Source organism: Physella acuta, unplaced genomic scaffold, assembly GCF_028476545.2.
Source record: "Physella acuta isolate Inbredline_101_S28 unplaced genomic scaffold, ASM2847654v3 ptg001183l, whole genome shotgun sequence".
Lineage (NCBI taxonomy): Eukaryota > Metazoa > Mollusca > Gastropoda > Physidae > Physella > Physella acuta.
This window is the reverse complement of record NW_026732700.1, coordinates 77,501-94,246: the sequence shown is the minus strand read 5'-3', so window position 1 is coordinate 94,246 and position 16,746 is coordinate 77,501. Positions and strand designations below refer to the sequence as shown.

At 35.2% G+C, this 16,746-nt stretch overlaps 1 protein-coding gene across 1 annotated transcript in view; it reads left to right on the top strand.

Moving 5' to 3' along the window:
* Positions 1 to 273: 273 nt before the first annotated feature.
* Positions 274 to 16,746, top strand: part of LOC131956903 (uncharacterized) — a 44,828-nt gene continuing 28,355 nt past the window's right edge. Inside the window, exons 1-22 of the mRNA XM_059321532.1 lie at positions 274 to 313; positions 1,287 to 1,422; positions 3,005 to 3,109; positions 3,402 to 3,510; positions 3,620 to 3,722; positions 4,447 to 4,505; positions 4,819 to 4,956; positions 6,444 to 6,613; positions 7,521 to 7,636; positions 8,062 to 8,242; positions 8,687 to 8,803; positions 9,134 to 9,231; positions 10,335 to 10,451; positions 11,098 to 11,208; positions 11,523 to 11,687; positions 12,125 to 12,213; positions 12,483 to 12,618; positions 13,488 to 13,627; positions 14,559 to 14,628; positions 14,798 to 14,868; positions 15,640 to 15,768; positions 16,641 to 16,726. Coding sequence (XP_059177515.1) covers positions 274 to 313; positions 1,287 to 1,422; positions 3,005 to 3,109; positions 3,402 to 3,510; positions 3,620 to 3,722; positions 4,447 to 4,505; positions 4,819 to 4,956; positions 6,444 to 6,613; positions 7,521 to 7,636; positions 8,062 to 8,242; positions 8,687 to 8,803; positions 9,134 to 9,231; positions 10,335 to 10,451; positions 11,098 to 11,208; positions 11,523 to 11,687; positions 12,125 to 12,213; positions 12,483 to 12,618; positions 13,488 to 13,627; positions 14,559 to 14,628; positions 14,798 to 14,868; positions 15,640 to 15,768; positions 16,641 to 16,726 — 2,486 coding nt within the window. The remainder of the gene's footprint in view (positions 314 to 1,286; positions 1,423 to 3,004; positions 3,110 to 3,401; positions 3,511 to 3,619; positions 3,723 to 4,446; positions 4,506 to 4,818; positions 4,957 to 6,443; positions 6,614 to 7,520; positions 7,637 to 8,061; positions 8,243 to 8,686; positions 8,804 to 9,133; positions 9,232 to 10,334; positions 10,452 to 11,097; positions 11,209 to 11,522; positions 11,688 to 12,124; positions 12,214 to 12,482; positions 12,619 to 13,487; positions 13,628 to 14,558; positions 14,629 to 14,797; positions 14,869 to 15,639; positions 15,769 to 16,640; positions 16,727 to 16,746) is intronic.

Sequence of the window (16,746 nt, the reverse complement as noted above, 5' to 3'; positions counted from 1 at the left end):
CATAAAAGCGTGACGTCGTTTTTTGAGGACCTAGAGTTTGATACGGTTGGGGTCTCTTGATATAACCTGGAATACCTATATTTGAGTGTCTCTTCTTTTAGTTAATGACAGCCGAGATTTTCGCACCAAAAGTGGGAAATCCCGAAAATGATTTTCAAGTTATTTTTTTTTGTGTGAACACATTCACGCTTATGGTCTAGAATTAGAAACACTAGAGAGAGCATTGTACTACAATATATTTTTAAAATGATGTTCATGTTTGCTTGTATAACGATGACACTTCAGTTGTCTGCAGCACAGATGAACGAATCAAGTATGTTTATGTGATGTCGCAATCATGATAGTGTTTTATAGATCTATAGTCTTAAATCTGTGTGAAAAATCGTGTTTAGCATGATATATTTAATTTTACACTACATTACTCGTTACTTTAAACTCCATCCTATGATCATAAACAAATCATAACCCCAACAGAAATAGCATAGGCCAGCCCTATAGAAAAAACATAGGTTACTGTTTTAACGTTGCCTATAGCCTATATGTATTCACGTAAATCGGTCGCCTTTACCCCATCCCCTCCCCCTATCGTCAGACGTCACAAACTACCAAACATCCCACCACTAAAACCAAACTTCAAACCTCCAACGCTAATTTTTATGGGGTTTTTTTCCATCATTAAAAACAAAAACTAAATGATTGCTAAGTTATATTTATTGACAGTTATTAATTCGGGGACTCTGTGAGGGAAAGGTTTGCAGCCACACCTCTCCACGGGAATCTGTTTTGGGCTGTTCTCTTTAGTTGAGCCCACGTAAGCCAGGCAGCTTTGGCCGGTCTTTCCACCGTCCTACTCCAGGATTGCCTGCCCAGCCATATTTATTGCTCCCCCCCCCCACGTTCCCCACTATGTAGCTCATTATTTTTATTCTGACCATCATCCATACCCGCTCCCCAGCAGGTGTTTTGTCAAAATTGGACTGTTCCCTCCTCCACATTCACCCTTCTTTCCCTCCTCCCCCCTCCCCCCCCCCCCCCACATCTCTCCGTAGAAGCGATTTTAATCACACAATTTTCTTGATCATGAAGAACATGAGAAAACGTTATGTTTTCCCACATCTGAATTTCCTCAATTAAAATCATTATTTCCCTGACCTGGAAAAAAAAAGATACAACAAATAAAATTACACTAATTTAATTAATAACATTACAACAATCAATATTTATCCGAAGAAAAAGATTTAAATAAAATAAAGATGTGTATCGTATCCGCTGATCTCTCTCGCCAGTGTTCCTACTCGGGGCTCAGAAGACCAAGGGTTTTGTTGGGGAAAAGTTCCAGTTCTTCATTCGCTACAGGCCTGCAAGCGTCATAGACAAGAGGCTCGACAACTTCCACGTCCATTTGTTCTCGCAGACCAGATCGTGAGTTCAGTGGTTGTGTGCTCGTTTAGGTCTATAACAGAAACCTGGCATTTTTATACTCACTTCTAATGTATATAAAGTTACATAATGTATTATCGTCTGTTTTCTTTGACGTGTCTCATAGTCAAATTTTGTGGTGAGCACTGTATGCCCAGACACTTTTGTTGTACATTACTAGATGAATCCCAAAGACTTCTCGCCCAGCTAAATAACTTGATAATAATGTAACTACGGTGTAGCTGTACAATGTAACTGTGGTGTAGCTGTACCATGAAACTGTGGTGTAGCTGTACCATGTAACTATGGTGTAGCTGTACAATGTAACTATGGTGTAGCTGTACAATGTAACTATGGTGTAGCTGTACAATGGAACTGTGGTGTAGCTGTACAATGGAACTGTGGTGTAGCTGTACAATGGAACTGTGGTGTAGCTGTACAATGTAACTGGTCTACACGACGTAGGCTATTGTTAATTGAACCAGTTTCCTGTAGTAGGTCAAGTAGCTGTCCTTCATAACATAGACTATAGTAAATTGCACCTGTATTCAGTATGACGTCATGTATGCTAATTCCACGCTCTATAACTTGATATACATACGTCATACAACGTACACGTTTAACCCTAGAAACACTGTTACAGGAAGGTCCTACACCATTGTTCCCTCCTACATAAGGTCCTACACCATTGTTCCCTCCTACATAAGGTCCTACACCATTGTTCCCTCCTACATAAGGTCCTACACCATTGTTCCCTCCTACATAAGGTCCTACACCATTGTTCCCTCCTACATAAGGTCCTACACCATTGTTCCCTCCTACATAAGGTCCTACACCATTGTTCCCTCCTACATAAGGTCCTACACCATTGTTCCCTCCTACATAAGGTCCTACACCATTGTTCCCTCCTACATAAGGTCCTACACCATTGTTCCCTCCTACACCATTGTTCCCTCCTACATTTTTTGTCCTACACCATTGTTCCCTCCTACTTAAGGTCCTACACCATTGTTCCCTCCTACATAAGATCCTACACCATTGTTCCCTCCTAAGGTCCTACACCATTGTTCCCTCTTACGTAAGGTCCTACACCATTGTTCCCTCCTACATAAGGTCCTACACCATTGTTCCCTCCTACTTAAGGTCCTACATCATTGTTTGAAAAGCTGTTCTCTCCTACAGGAAGGTCCTACACTATTGTTCCCTCCTACATAAGGTCCTACACCATTGTTCCCTCCTACTTAAGGTCCTACATCATTGTTTGAAAAGCTGTTCTCTCCTACAGGAAGGTCCTACACCATTGCTCCCTCCTACATAAGGTCCTACACCATTGCTCCCTCCTACATAAGGTCCTACACCATTGCTCCCTCCTACATAAGGTCCTACACCATTGCTCCCTCCTACATAAGGTCCTACACCATTGTTTGACAAGCTGTTCTCTCCTACTTAAGGTCCTACATCATTGTTCCCTCCTACATAAGGTCCTACACCATTGCTCCCTCCTACATAAGGTCCTACACCATTGCTCCCTCCTACATAAGGTCCTACACCATTGTTTGACAAGGCTGTTTGTTCTCTCCTGCAGGAAGGTCCTCCACCATTGTCTGAGTACTGCTGACGATGAACAAACTTATCCGGCCAGGTTTCTTGGAGGTGGTTCAACCTACATCAAAGCTCCTCCTTCATTCACGTAAGGCTTAGATTGTGTGGCGAGTGGCGTAGCTAGGTCGTGTGTCACCCGGTGCAGCACCTCAGTGTCACCCACCCCCTCGCGACGCCTTTGTATATGGCATCAAATATAACCGGTATAATTTATATAAGTCTTGTGGCTACCATACCATTTACCTAAGGCTTAGACTATAATTATGGCAAATATATATATATATATATATATATATATATATATATATATATATATATATATATATATATATATATATAAGGTAATATATCTGAGCTTGTGTATTTTGTATCACGGGCAGACATGTTCGTATTTTTGAATATTTAATCCTGGAGGACGGCGTGCATGAAGTGTCGGCTAGGGTGACCAGAGGTGGTCTACACAACCCCCAGGTGGACGTCTACACAAAGGTAACCGTGCACAGTTCAGCCCCATTTATAGTTTTGTAAACGCCTGTAGTTATCCGCCCTATGACGTTGATCTAGTGCATGCTATTCATTCTTTTTTTTTCTGTTTAAGAATTACACTGATATTCAAACTGTTACTGTTGATGTGAGCTATCCTAAATCAGCAGTTAAAGATGACTGCGTACTTGCCAAAGCTTTTACAATCAACGGTGAAGGTCAGTTAACTAATCCTTTTCATCAACTGTTTTTTTTTCTTCTTTTTTTTTTTTTTTTTTACAAAATCACGTTTGGTGTAGTTTTCTTAAACACAATGCCCTTTAGCTTTGATTTAGTCCAGGTTCTACAGACTTTACTTTGGTGTTTATTCAATTTTGTTTTTAACATGTGGGATCCTTACATGTGTAAGCTACAGTTAATGCTGCTGTTTTGGTATTCCAGTTTTACTGACCATTATAAATTTGGCCTTTATCTACCAATCAATTGTAGTCAAGGCAACGGCCACAAACAAAGTACACACTTTGGGCAATAGCCAGATAGCAAACACATCTTTAACAAATGAATCGCTGTGTAGTAGCCTACACGTTACATTACTATAAGAAGCAGTGGCGCCACTATGTCGGGTGTCAACGGGTGCGGTAACTGAGGGTGTCGCCCCAGCCCCGTCCAACAATTTTGCTTTTCCGGTTTGGTGTCACCCCTCTCACTCTAACATTTTGATATCTTAACTAAATAAACCTTTATTTTGACTGCAAATTTTTCGTCGTGGTTTCACCTCCCTATATGATGTCCCTAGGTGCGAACCGCACCCCCTCCCTCACCCTGTGACGCCGTTGATAACAAGGTTATAGACGGTTGTCATAGTTTGAAACAACGTATATATTATTTATGTAAGAGGTGTATTAGATCTAGCACTGTTTATACTTTGTTATATTTTACTAGAGATCTATGATGACATGACGACACCAGTTTTAAAAGTGGCCGTTAGGGAATGGATCACAGTGAGTAGTTGTATTTGTCTCTAGGGATGATAGGAAGTTTTCTGCGTTGGCAAGGGCTTACAGATACGATGTGACGGTGTGTTCAGGATTAAAGATAACGGTGTGACGTTGTGTTCAGATTTCGTCGAGTTCTGGTACAGGGTTAAAGATAACAATGTGACGTTGTGTGCAGGTTTAGTAGAGTTCTGGTACAGGGTTTAAGATACGATGTGCCTGAAAAAAAGCTCTGCTTACTGCCTATAACCAGTAACACCTAGATCTGTCATTAAAAAATTGGAAATATAATATTAACTTGTGTGAATTGTTTGTTTAGATCGCAATCAAATCCTACAAAAACTGTTCAGGCGACTTGGCGGTGGACCATTTTTGGTCACTAGAACGTATATTCCAAGATTCCCCAGGATGGGATGGCTATCCCACACAGTGTTACCACCACAGCCGTATAGGACAGGTAAGCGCCGTCTGTAAGTACTAGAGAGTACCAGAGACAGAGACGTCACTGGTCAAAGGTGGGGTGGCATAGCCTGCCTCAATCTAGGGCTGTCATTAGGTGGGGTGGCATATCAATTATCATGCCTCAATCTAGGGGCGTCATGGGGGTGGCATAGCATGCCTCAATCTAGGGCTGTCATTAGGTGGGGTGGCATATCAATTATCATGCCTCAATCTAGGGGCGTCATGGGGGTGGCATAGAATGCCTCAATCTAGGGCTGTCATTAGGTGGGGTGGCATATCAATTATCATGCCTCAATCTAGGGGCGTCATGGGGGTGGCATAGAATGCCTCAATCTAGGGGCGTCATTGGGGGGGGGGGGGGGGGCATAGCTTGACTTAATCTAGTGGCACCATTAAGCGGGGTGGCATAGTATCCCTGAATCTAGGGGTATCATTTGGTGGAGTGGCATAACTTGACTCATCTACGGGCGTCATTAGGTGAGTTGGCATTGCTTAACTCACTCTAGAGGTGTTACTTGGGGTGGCATATCTTAACACAATCTAGGGGTGTTACTATATAAGGTGTCGTAATTTAAATTAATACTTAAACTACTGGCGTCGCTAGGTGGGGTGTCATAGCATGACTCACTCTAGGGGCGTTACTAGATAAGGTGTCGTAGAATGAATACTACAATTCTAGTATAGTTAAGAATTGAAATTTAACATTCTTTCTAGGGATAGTGTTTGCATTATCATTACTGATGAATATCCTAGAAGGGCCTATGTCTAATCTTCAAATACCTACTACATATCACATAGCTAGGCCTATATTATTGGCCTTTGGATAAAAATGGAACTCCTCTTTTACCACTCAATTAGCCTCATTTGAGAAGCCAAGTTTCCCTATGCAAATAATGATATGGCAGTAGCGTAGGCAAGGGGGGAGGTTAGGGGGGGGGGTTATAACCCCTCCCATGGACTCACACCCCTATATATATATATATATATATATATATATATATATATATATATATATGACTTTATACATTTGGAAAAATATTTGAACCCCTCCCATGACCAATTCCTGGCTACGCCACTGTGATATGGTAAGAGTGTGAATGAAATCTCACACTCTCAATAAATAAAAAAATTGTTTACAAAAGTTCAGGTTTAGATTCGATAAAAACGTGTTATTTATAATGATAATATGTACATAATTATGGCAGTTTATTACATAATTTAATCAAACAGGTTGATTTGCCGAAGCTTGCCAACCACTTTACTCACATTCCATTGCTTTTGTCAATGAACCAATCACGACTTGTAATCCAACCGTTTATATTACCACCAGGATTATTTCGAATATGTGGCAACTTTTTTAAAAACCAGTTCACTCGTAAGCTCTGCGTAAGTGAGTCTCTATTTGTCCTATCCTTCTTAATTTAGTTTTTAATTGTCTTCAATTTGTTTAATAAGTTTAATTTGAATTTATTTTATATTCAGGGCTTCCTGGAAAACGAACCGAGAGATGTCAGCCAGCTCATCAGAGTAATTGTAAACCCGAAGGAAGAAACTTTTACCTGGCCGGTGCGTGATCTAAATCTTGATGCCAGCAAAAGTTTTTATATTTATGAATTACCAGAAGCAGGATATAAGGGGAAAGAAACTTTAAAGTTAGTTAACATTTTTCTAGACGTAATAAACAAACTAATCAATTAGGATCTAGATCTATATACATTTTAATGTTACATTGAAACAATGAAGAAACTCCGAGTATTATTATAGACACAGTCTAGGGTAAGCCTAAAGGGCACTAAAGCCAATGGCTAAACAGTAGGCCTATTGAACAGTTTAGTTTAGTAGTAGTAGTAACTTAGTTGAGTTTAAGGCCTTAGCCCTAAACGCCTAAACTAAATAAAATCAAGTACTTAAAGTCCTACTAAACTAATAGATCTAGCCTAGTATAGTAATACTACTAGATCTAGCACTATTGAATCTTATTAAACATTTTCACATTGTGTGAATATATTATTAAGGGGTCATCCATAAATGACTTCATGCTTTTTTTGACGATTTTTACCTCCCCCCCCCCCTCCCCTCTGTCACACGTCGTCACAAAAAGCCAGACCCCCCCCCCCCCACTAAAATGATGTCACACCTCAGCCTACAACCCCACCACCCCCCCCCCCTTCAAAATTGCCGTTGAATTTTTTTTAACAGCTATATTTTTCCAAAATCTTGTCTGAACTCTGTCAAAATAGAGTATTTTAATCAATTGTTATTACAATTTATTAAAACAGTTTTCTAAAACGCAAAATAACGTCTAAAATTCGTTTTCTAACATTGCTTTTTTATAATGCAAAATTGTAATTAGGCCTATATATAAATTAAATATATAGGCATTATTAATTAATTAAGATTACTAATGAGCTCTACTAATAACCTATCATCTATCAATTTTAAATAAAATGATTTAACTTCAATAATCCATTGAAACGTTATCATTATATTTTATATTATGATTATAGTATCATTCAATATTGTTTCGTAACATCAATTCCTAATTAACTATTGATTAAGATTTCTTTGGAACTGTAACAAAAGTGAAAAAATGTGTGAGGGACTTATCCAGAAGCAGACAGCTGAAAATCAACATCAATACACAAATGAAAGTGACAGTTTTATCAGCACATCTGGTAGGAGAGCTCATGATTAGTATTAGTTTATTTAGGTTGAGATACTTTAAATTAAATATTTTTTTACTTAATATTGATAATTATTTTTGAACTGTTGAAAAATGTGCTTAACTAAAATTTCAACTATGGCTAAAAGCATAATAGAGCTTATTATAAAAAAATAAAAACTTGCAATAAAGAATTTTTTTAAATCAAGAGAAGTTTCAATTCTATCATAAATGACTGTATTGTAATTAAGATAGTGTTGTACATTTTTATTTATGGAGTTTCTAATTATAAAGAATTAACATTTAGGTGAAGACCTACTTGACTACTTGTGCTTTGTAAAATAAAAAAATTAAAATTAAAATCAATAATAGATCTAGTTTTATGAAACAATTGTTTTTATAAAATATAATTTTCATGATTTTATAAAATATTTCTAGAATCAGACTGGCAGCTTACTATTGAACAAAATCTTATCATAAATAATGAAAAGCTGAGTCTTAAATTAACCTTTTCTGCCTGGGATACATACTCCAACCAGTTCTTCAACAAAACTCTCAATAAAGTTATAACATTTATTGAACATGCTGCATTAACTACAGTGCCAAATATCAATATCAGGTTGGTAGTTTCAACTACTAATTGATCAGGTTGTACATGTGAGCAACAATTATTGATTAAAATTATCTGAATGATATAAATGATTATATCCCTGTACTTTCTGTTAATTTTGTCATCTTTTCCAAATAGTGCTAAAAATAACATGAAGCATATAAAGTAGAGCTTATTTTTATATAAATGGAATGTGTGGTCAGTACTATGCCCAGCTGCCTTAATTTGCCCTAACATGATGCAGGTACCCATCAGAGTTGGGTGGACTCGAGGACAACCTATGAAGTCTGGGATCTGACTTACAGACTTGGGTAAACAGTCATGTGCAATACTGTTTGACCCTCCCATCCCTTAGTATATGTTATGATATGTATATATAGTAGTATACAATACGGTATCAAGTTTAACTCTGTATGTTAATGAGGTGAAACTTGTGTATGGTACACTCTCCAGATGTTTAATAAACTGCTGGTACACTGTAGACAAAGACTCACCTATGTTACTGGGCTTTGGCTGCCATGACTGTGAAGAGTTTACTGCTAATACGATCACTGTCCAGTGGAAACTGGTGTAGGTGATTTTATTTATTTATTTTATATTTTTATATATTTTTTATTTATTTTTAAAGGATGGGCTGGTAAATATTAGTTAATTAATTCAATACTTGGGTAATTTCTTTTAACTGTTTATACAACATGCTGATAAATGTTAAGTAACTCAATACTTGGGCTATTTCTATAAATGTTTATACAAAACAAGCATAGCATATTTAAATACTTTTTGGATAGCTTAATTAGATTTATAAAAAAAACTAAATAATTTATATTAAATAAAAGTTATTAAATATTTATATTAAATTAAAGTTATTAAATAAACAAACTGGTGCATTTAAATTTACAGGTCAAAAGATAGGACAGTTTTGAAAGGGAATACATTGTACCAACATATTGAAAAAATTGACCTCGCTGGGATTTCAGAATTTGTTGTGGAGTTGAAATGTAAGCCTTGTTTTAAATTAGCAATCAAGTTTTTCCTTGTGTGTGACATACTTGGTAGTGGGTTCTTAATTTACTGATATAGTCACTTGGTCTAAATCAGTGTAGAGAGAAAAGACAGTATAATATGTAAAAGAACCTTTACAGTAAAATATTTTTTATTATTTATAATAAATATTGAAGTTGTTTTATATAATATATATATATATATATATATATATATATATATATATATATATATATATATATATATGGGAACAGGGCATTTCCCCCCTGTCAATTACCCCCCAGATATTATTTCCCCCTGACATTACCCCCCCAGAGTAATTACCTCCCTGTCAATTACCCCCCTGTCAATTACCCCCCCCCTGCCCAATAGGACATTACCCCCCCCCCCCCCCACTCCCCCCCCCCCTGGACAGGGTTAGGGTTAGGTCTAGGGCTAGGGTTAGGGTAAGGGCTAGGGTTAGGTTTAGGGTTAGGGTTAGAGTTAGGGCTAGGGTTAGGGTTAGGACTAGGGTTAGGCTTAGGGTTAAGGCTAGGGTTAGGGCTAGGGTTAGCGTTATGATTAGGGTTAGGGTTAGGGTTAGAGCTAGTGTTAGGGTTAGGGTTAGGGTTGTGTCTAGCTTTGGTTTTGGTTTTGTGTGAAGTTTTAGGCTAAGGTGGATGCTTAGGTTTTGGTCTTTTTCTTAAGGTTTGGATTAAAGTAGTATATAGGTATAAAATTCTAGTTAGAGTTAGGATTTTAACTTGAGAGGGGGGGGGGGGGGGGGGGGGGGGTGGGGGGGGGTAATTCACAGGGGGGTAATTGCTCCGATGGTAATTGCTCCGTGGGGTAAATACGGGGGGGGGGGGGAAATATCCAGGGGGGTAATGTCCTGTAGCCATATATATATATATATATATATATATATATATATATATATATATATATATATATATATATATATATATATATATATATAATATTGAAGAGCTGATACAAGTTTGTTTTTTTACAGCTAGTATTCGATAATGATTCAAAATATCTAACATATTTATTTAATAAATTACATGAATATTGCAGATGCTTGAGTGTAATAAGAATCTTTCTTTTTTATTTTTAGTTACTTATACTGTATCTGAACATGAAAAAATAGAATCAGTGTCAACTTGTAGATATTTTATACCTCTCATAATCCATCTGGAAGCTATTAATGAAACTTATGTGTTAACAGAGAAAGGTATTTTATTTAATATTTACCTTTAAATAAATGTTTATATTTTTTTGAGTTAGACACTTTGTTTTCTGGTGTGGTCCTGTTTTTAAATTGTTTGTCTTCTGCAAACCACGTTACTATTATACATCTGGTTATAAAAAAATTATAAATTCATAGTAAATTAAGAAGAAAGTTAATGAAAATATATTTACTAGTTTAAGTAAGATATGGCCATAATCTTACAATTGTTTGTAGCTTTTATTAGTGTGTTACCAACAGTTGTTAGGGGTTGTCCATAAATGATGTCACACTTGTATGGGGGAGGGGGGGGGGGTTCCATAATTTTTAGAAAACTGTTTTAATAAATTGTAAAAGGAATTTATTAAAATACACTATTTTGACAGAGTTCAGACAAAATTTTAGAAAAAAATCGATGTTTAAAATAATTGTCAACTGCAACTTGAGGGGGGTTGTAGGCTGAGTTGTGATGTCATTTTAGGGGGGGGGTGTCTGGCTTTTTGTGACAATGTGTGACGGAGGGGTTGGGGAGGTAAAAATCGTCAAAAAGGCGTGACATCATTTATGGATGACCCCTTATGTAAAAAAAGCAACCTTATGCTAAAACATTTGTTAAATTGTTATATTCTTCAATATAATTTTGTTTTTTCAGCCCCCACTAGACCAAAAGTAAAATTTGCTACATATGACTTGAACATCTTGCATTATTCTCTCAAAAGCAGTATTCTTGCTTATCCTATCATTCATGTATTGAGTTTTGTGAGTAAGTAAATCACAATATAGATATATTTTCTCTGACATTAGCTAAAAATAAAATATTGTATGAAATAGAATTTTTTTTCTGTATAAATGATACTGAACTAAATCTAAACCAGGCATCAGAATAAAATAAATATTTAAAACTAGAAAAATAATTCATTAGCAAGTTTTTTTAGAAGATGCTAGGTTGCCTTTGTATATAAGTTCACTATTCACAAATTATAGTTTTGCTTAAACATAAAAACTTTGCTGCATAATTTGACAAAACAATGTTTAGTCCTAATGCATACATTGACTATTTCTGTTTATAAAATACAGCTAGTTGTGATTATGGATGGCGTTATGATGTGTCAGGGTCTGGTTGTATCCGCTTCTACACTGGATCTACTAGCTGGGAAGACGCCCGCAAGCGATGTGGTCAAGATAAAAAAGGGGGTGATCTAGTAGAGATTTCTTCTTATGAGTCTAGTGAATTCATCAAAGGTAAACGCAGACAGATGTTTCAAAGATAATATCTAAATAACATTTTATTTCTATTTAAATGTATTGAAACATAGTTCTTGATGTTAAAAAAATGAAAAATGTGTACATCAGTCAGCATATATACAATAAGCTTGATGTTATAATAAATTGTATTTGTTATATATATATATATATATATATACATATATATATATATATATATATATATATATATATATATATATATATATATATATATATATATATGTATATATATATATATGTATATATATATATGTATATATATATGTATATATATATATATATATATATATATATATATATATATATATATATATATATATATATATATATATATATATATATATATATATATATATATATATATATATATATATACATATATATGAGGAATCGAAGGAAAATATTTACTATAGGAATCCTGCCAAGAGCATACAAGTACTATATGTGGATAGGTCTTTATAGAGAACTTGGCAGATTCATTTGGGTACAAAGTGACTCACAGGTAAGAATATAATGACTAAATATGAAAATATAACAAAAAAGCTTGTCTAGTTCTAATATTTGGTTGGGTGAAAACTGTGTTGTTGAAAACATTTTCTATAAAATGGCATATGTTGTTTTTGCTTTATGTATACTACAAAGTCATTTGAAGATTTCTAATATATTTTTTGCAAACTAAACTTATCTTATTTTTGTAGAAAATCTATATTTTGTTGTTGACATTTTTTTTTCAAATTAGTGTGTTCAATCTAAACTTTTATTCAATTCTAGACCACTTATTATAATTGGGACCAAGATGAGCCCAGTGGCGCAGGAAATGCTGTGAAAATAGACACTGCGACTGGGTTGTGGTCCATGGCTTATGAAAATGATAACCTCCCCTTTGTTTGCAAATACAGTCTAAGTGGTAAGCATTAACACTTAACCGAATATTTAGTTATATCTATATATATATATCTGTAAATCTATATATTTAAATGAAAGTATCCCTGTGCAATATGTTACTTATCCATAACATTTTGGAAATTTGATCAGGTTACTCTTGGCAAATTATTACCTTTCTGACAGGGGGTGCTTGAAAAGGGTGCAATTTAGCGCCCAGATTTCCCCAGAATCTATCTTAGCATATGGAATCCACTGATTGGGCACATCCAGGCTCCCTTGAGAGCACTATAGTGCCAACGCTTGTTTTAAAATGTTACCTACACATTTGATATGTTATCCTACTAAAGTTGTTGACTAAATCCAACCAGACCCAATGCGCCCTGGGCTCGACTGTGAACACTGTATTGCCTTAGTTAGTTTTATAGAGTGCCATTTACAAGGGATACAGTGGGCGACTAAAATTTATGACTGAATCAGGCACCTGGGGGTGGTATGACCTGGTGCACCCCGGGGTGGTATGACCTGGTGCACCCTGGGGTGGTATGACCTGGTGCACCCCGGACACCCACATGAGCACTATGCCACTTACATTTGTTATAAAATATCATCATATACTTTGGATACAGTGGGTTACTGACTAAATTGAACGAGGGGCATCATTTGAAAGTTGAATTCTCAGTATGATCATCATTAAAGATAGAGCTGAATTTTCAGTTCAATTATTTAGTTTTTAATTTGTTTTATTACTTTCTGGATGACTAAATAAATTTACTAATTTTTGTATTTAAACATGAATGTTACTCGTAGATTATGTAAATTGTGTCAGATTTCACAGCAGTTTTATAAATCTCAACTTATAATACCTGAAACAATCTACTTTGTTTTGTTTAGGTGAAGATTATTTTTTCCATAGAACAATATCTGCAGCCTCAGATTTTTACATCAGATACCCTGGGAACACGTTTAAACTGGCCATCACAACAACAGTGAATGTGGGGTCACACCTTGGTACAGCACTGACTACTATACCGGTAACTAAGGGACTACTCTGAAATAGATGTAGTAATATTGTCAACCTTATCAATCTAATGGGATTCCATGATCTGATGGTAGAGCATATGATTGCTAACCCAAAAGTCTCGAGTTTAAATCCCACTTTCAAGTCGTAGAGTGTCCTTGAGTATATCCAGCTCTGAGGGGTACCTGACTCACATTAGGGAAAAAAAAGATGGCTTGGCATGGTGTTGACCACAGTATTTCCTTATACGCTGGGGTAATTATAATAGGTGAACTCTACTATACCTACTCCATGAACCATCATTTTTAAAAGAGTACTATCAATGCTGATGGTCCATGTTGGAAGTCAAAATAAAGTTTTCTTGTTTTTGCAATGCTGACACTGGCATTATAATGTTAGTCACCACCAAGTGTAGCAACTCCCCCCACCTAGAAAAATATTTTATTTAATTTTTTAGTCTTCACCCCTTTCCCAGTCATTGCAAGGTGTTATTTTAATGTTGTCATCTAAATGGTGTCCCATAGTATAAACCACAACCCCAGTCTCTGTTTAGTGACCCTGACATAAATCAGTTACCTGGTCAGCCATTAGGTCAGATACCCATCAGAGGAGGAGGATTATTTCAACTAACTTGTGCTAGAAACCAAACTCTTCACTTTTGGCTTAACAAGCTTATGCTCTACCACTTCACCCAGCCCCTCTCATCTAAAAAAAATTGTAAATCCTTTAAGTCTTTTTTAAACAGTTTTATTTTAATTATATTCAGAGCTATTAATTTTGAAAGTTTTTTTAGTCCATTTTTACCTACTTTTTGAATTTTTATTTTGACTCTCAGCTTCCAACTTGTCCAAATCCTCAAGGATTTGTGACAGAACTGACCATAGAATTTATTTTTTGTGTTGACCATGTTAAATAAAAAATGATTGCCATTGTGTGATTTTCAGGTTTCTATAGACAGTAACAAGCAAGATTTGTCAGAATCCACTGCTAATCTCCTTTTAGAAATTCAACAAGGTAACTTTGTCAAAGGCATCTTTAATCTGAAACTTAAAAATTCTATTTTAGTAATAAAATATTAATACATTAAATTAATTGATACAAGCAATTAAACCATATTTAATTTAAAATCCTTTTTAAACCTTTTTTTGTTTCAAAAAGATCTTAATTTTTTTATTTTACTCAGCCATGACATACCTTGGACCATTGTCTGAATTATTGATTTTCAAGTCAAAATCTAAAGTTGATACTGAATCTGTAAGTGTAGTTTTTATCCATTTGTGTATTTTAGGTTCAAATAAAAATGCACAACATTCAATGGTATATTTCTGGAAAAAATAATAGCTTAAATTTTGTAAGATAAATAAAAGATACTTAGGTAAGATATATTGTTTTCATTAAAGAGCAGCATGCCAATATAGCTTCAAACAGGTTCATCAACTGAGTTGACTGCATCTTAAAAGTTGGGACTCTCTGAACAAGATTCCACCTCACCTTCAGACCATCAGTGATGTAGGCAAGGGGGGGGGGGGGGGGGGTGTTATAACCCCTCCCATGGACTCACACTCTTTTATATATATATATATATATATATATATATATATATATATATATATATATATATATATATATATATATATATATATATATATATATATGCACACATATACATATATATATATATATATATACACATATACATATATATATATATATATATATATATATATATATATATATATATATATATATAAGATTTTAGACAAAAAAATATGGAAAAATATTTAAACCCCTCCCATGACCAATTCCTGGCTACGCCACTGCAGACCATCATTTTTGTTCGCACCTAATTTGCTTGTTCTCACCTCATTTCCTCTTTGCTGCTTTGTAGAAGGCCTACCAAGCTTTATCACATAGATTTTTCTGCAATACAAAAATGGCAAAAGAGAGATTACTCTTTAAAAATTATTAAAGGGCAGGCATTAGAGAGAGGCTACTCTTTAAACAATGTGTTTTCTATTACCACAGATACTCACTAAACTACTAGAGCTGCTGAACAGAGACAAAAATAACCCAATAAATCTTAGTAACAACAATCTTATCCAGGCTGTTTTAAAAGATGTACTGGGTCAAATGGAGACGACATTACCACAAATGGTAATTCTGCTGTTGTTTTTTTTTTTTAAATTTGCAAAACATCTGGTGTAATATTTACTTTGTAATTGAGCTGGACAGAGCTTGTTTTTACTTTTTGTAATATAAAGCAATTGTATACATATATATGAACATATATACAGGGCTGCCAATGTATACAGTTTGGTCCATAATTTTACAATTTTTACACCTATACAGTGCCTGGGTACTCCAGGTTACTTGACTGTTGTAGTACAGGAGACCGCCCGGGGTGCGGTTTGACTGTCAAATCAAGTAGCATCCCTGACCCTGTGTACAGGATGCCCAATCAACAGACCCCATGTGCTAAGGAAGCCACTGGGAAACACTTGGTGTCCAAATGTATACTACCACTGAGGCCTCCCTTGTTGGATTTAGCTATTGATTATAGTAGCCCACTGTATCTCAAGTTTATGACACTCTTTAAACCAATTGTTGGCTTCTTGGGGGACTCCTGGGTGTAACTTGTCACAATAACACCAGGGAGTCAGATTAAGCTCCTGGTGCAGTTTAACCATTGAATCAAGCTGCAACCCCCCCCCCCCCCCCCCCCCAACCCTCAGGATAATCTTTTAGGTGCTAAAATAGCCACTAGGGAACTCTGGGAACCAAATCACACTACTGACCGGGCGGCACCATTCCTGTGATATTTAAGTTTATATATATATATATATATATATATATATAAATATATATATATATATATATATATATATATATATATATATATATATATATATATATATATATATATATATATATATATATATATATATATATATATATATATGTATATAGAGAGTACCTTTTTTTTAAATTCTTTATTTTAAATTAATGCAACTGACAATTAATTTCAGCTTTTGATAATGAAAATAACTAGTAGAATAATTAACCTTCATAAAGAATATCCGTATGACCTGAAAAATGATGATACAATATTTAAGTAAGTTAAATCTAGCCATT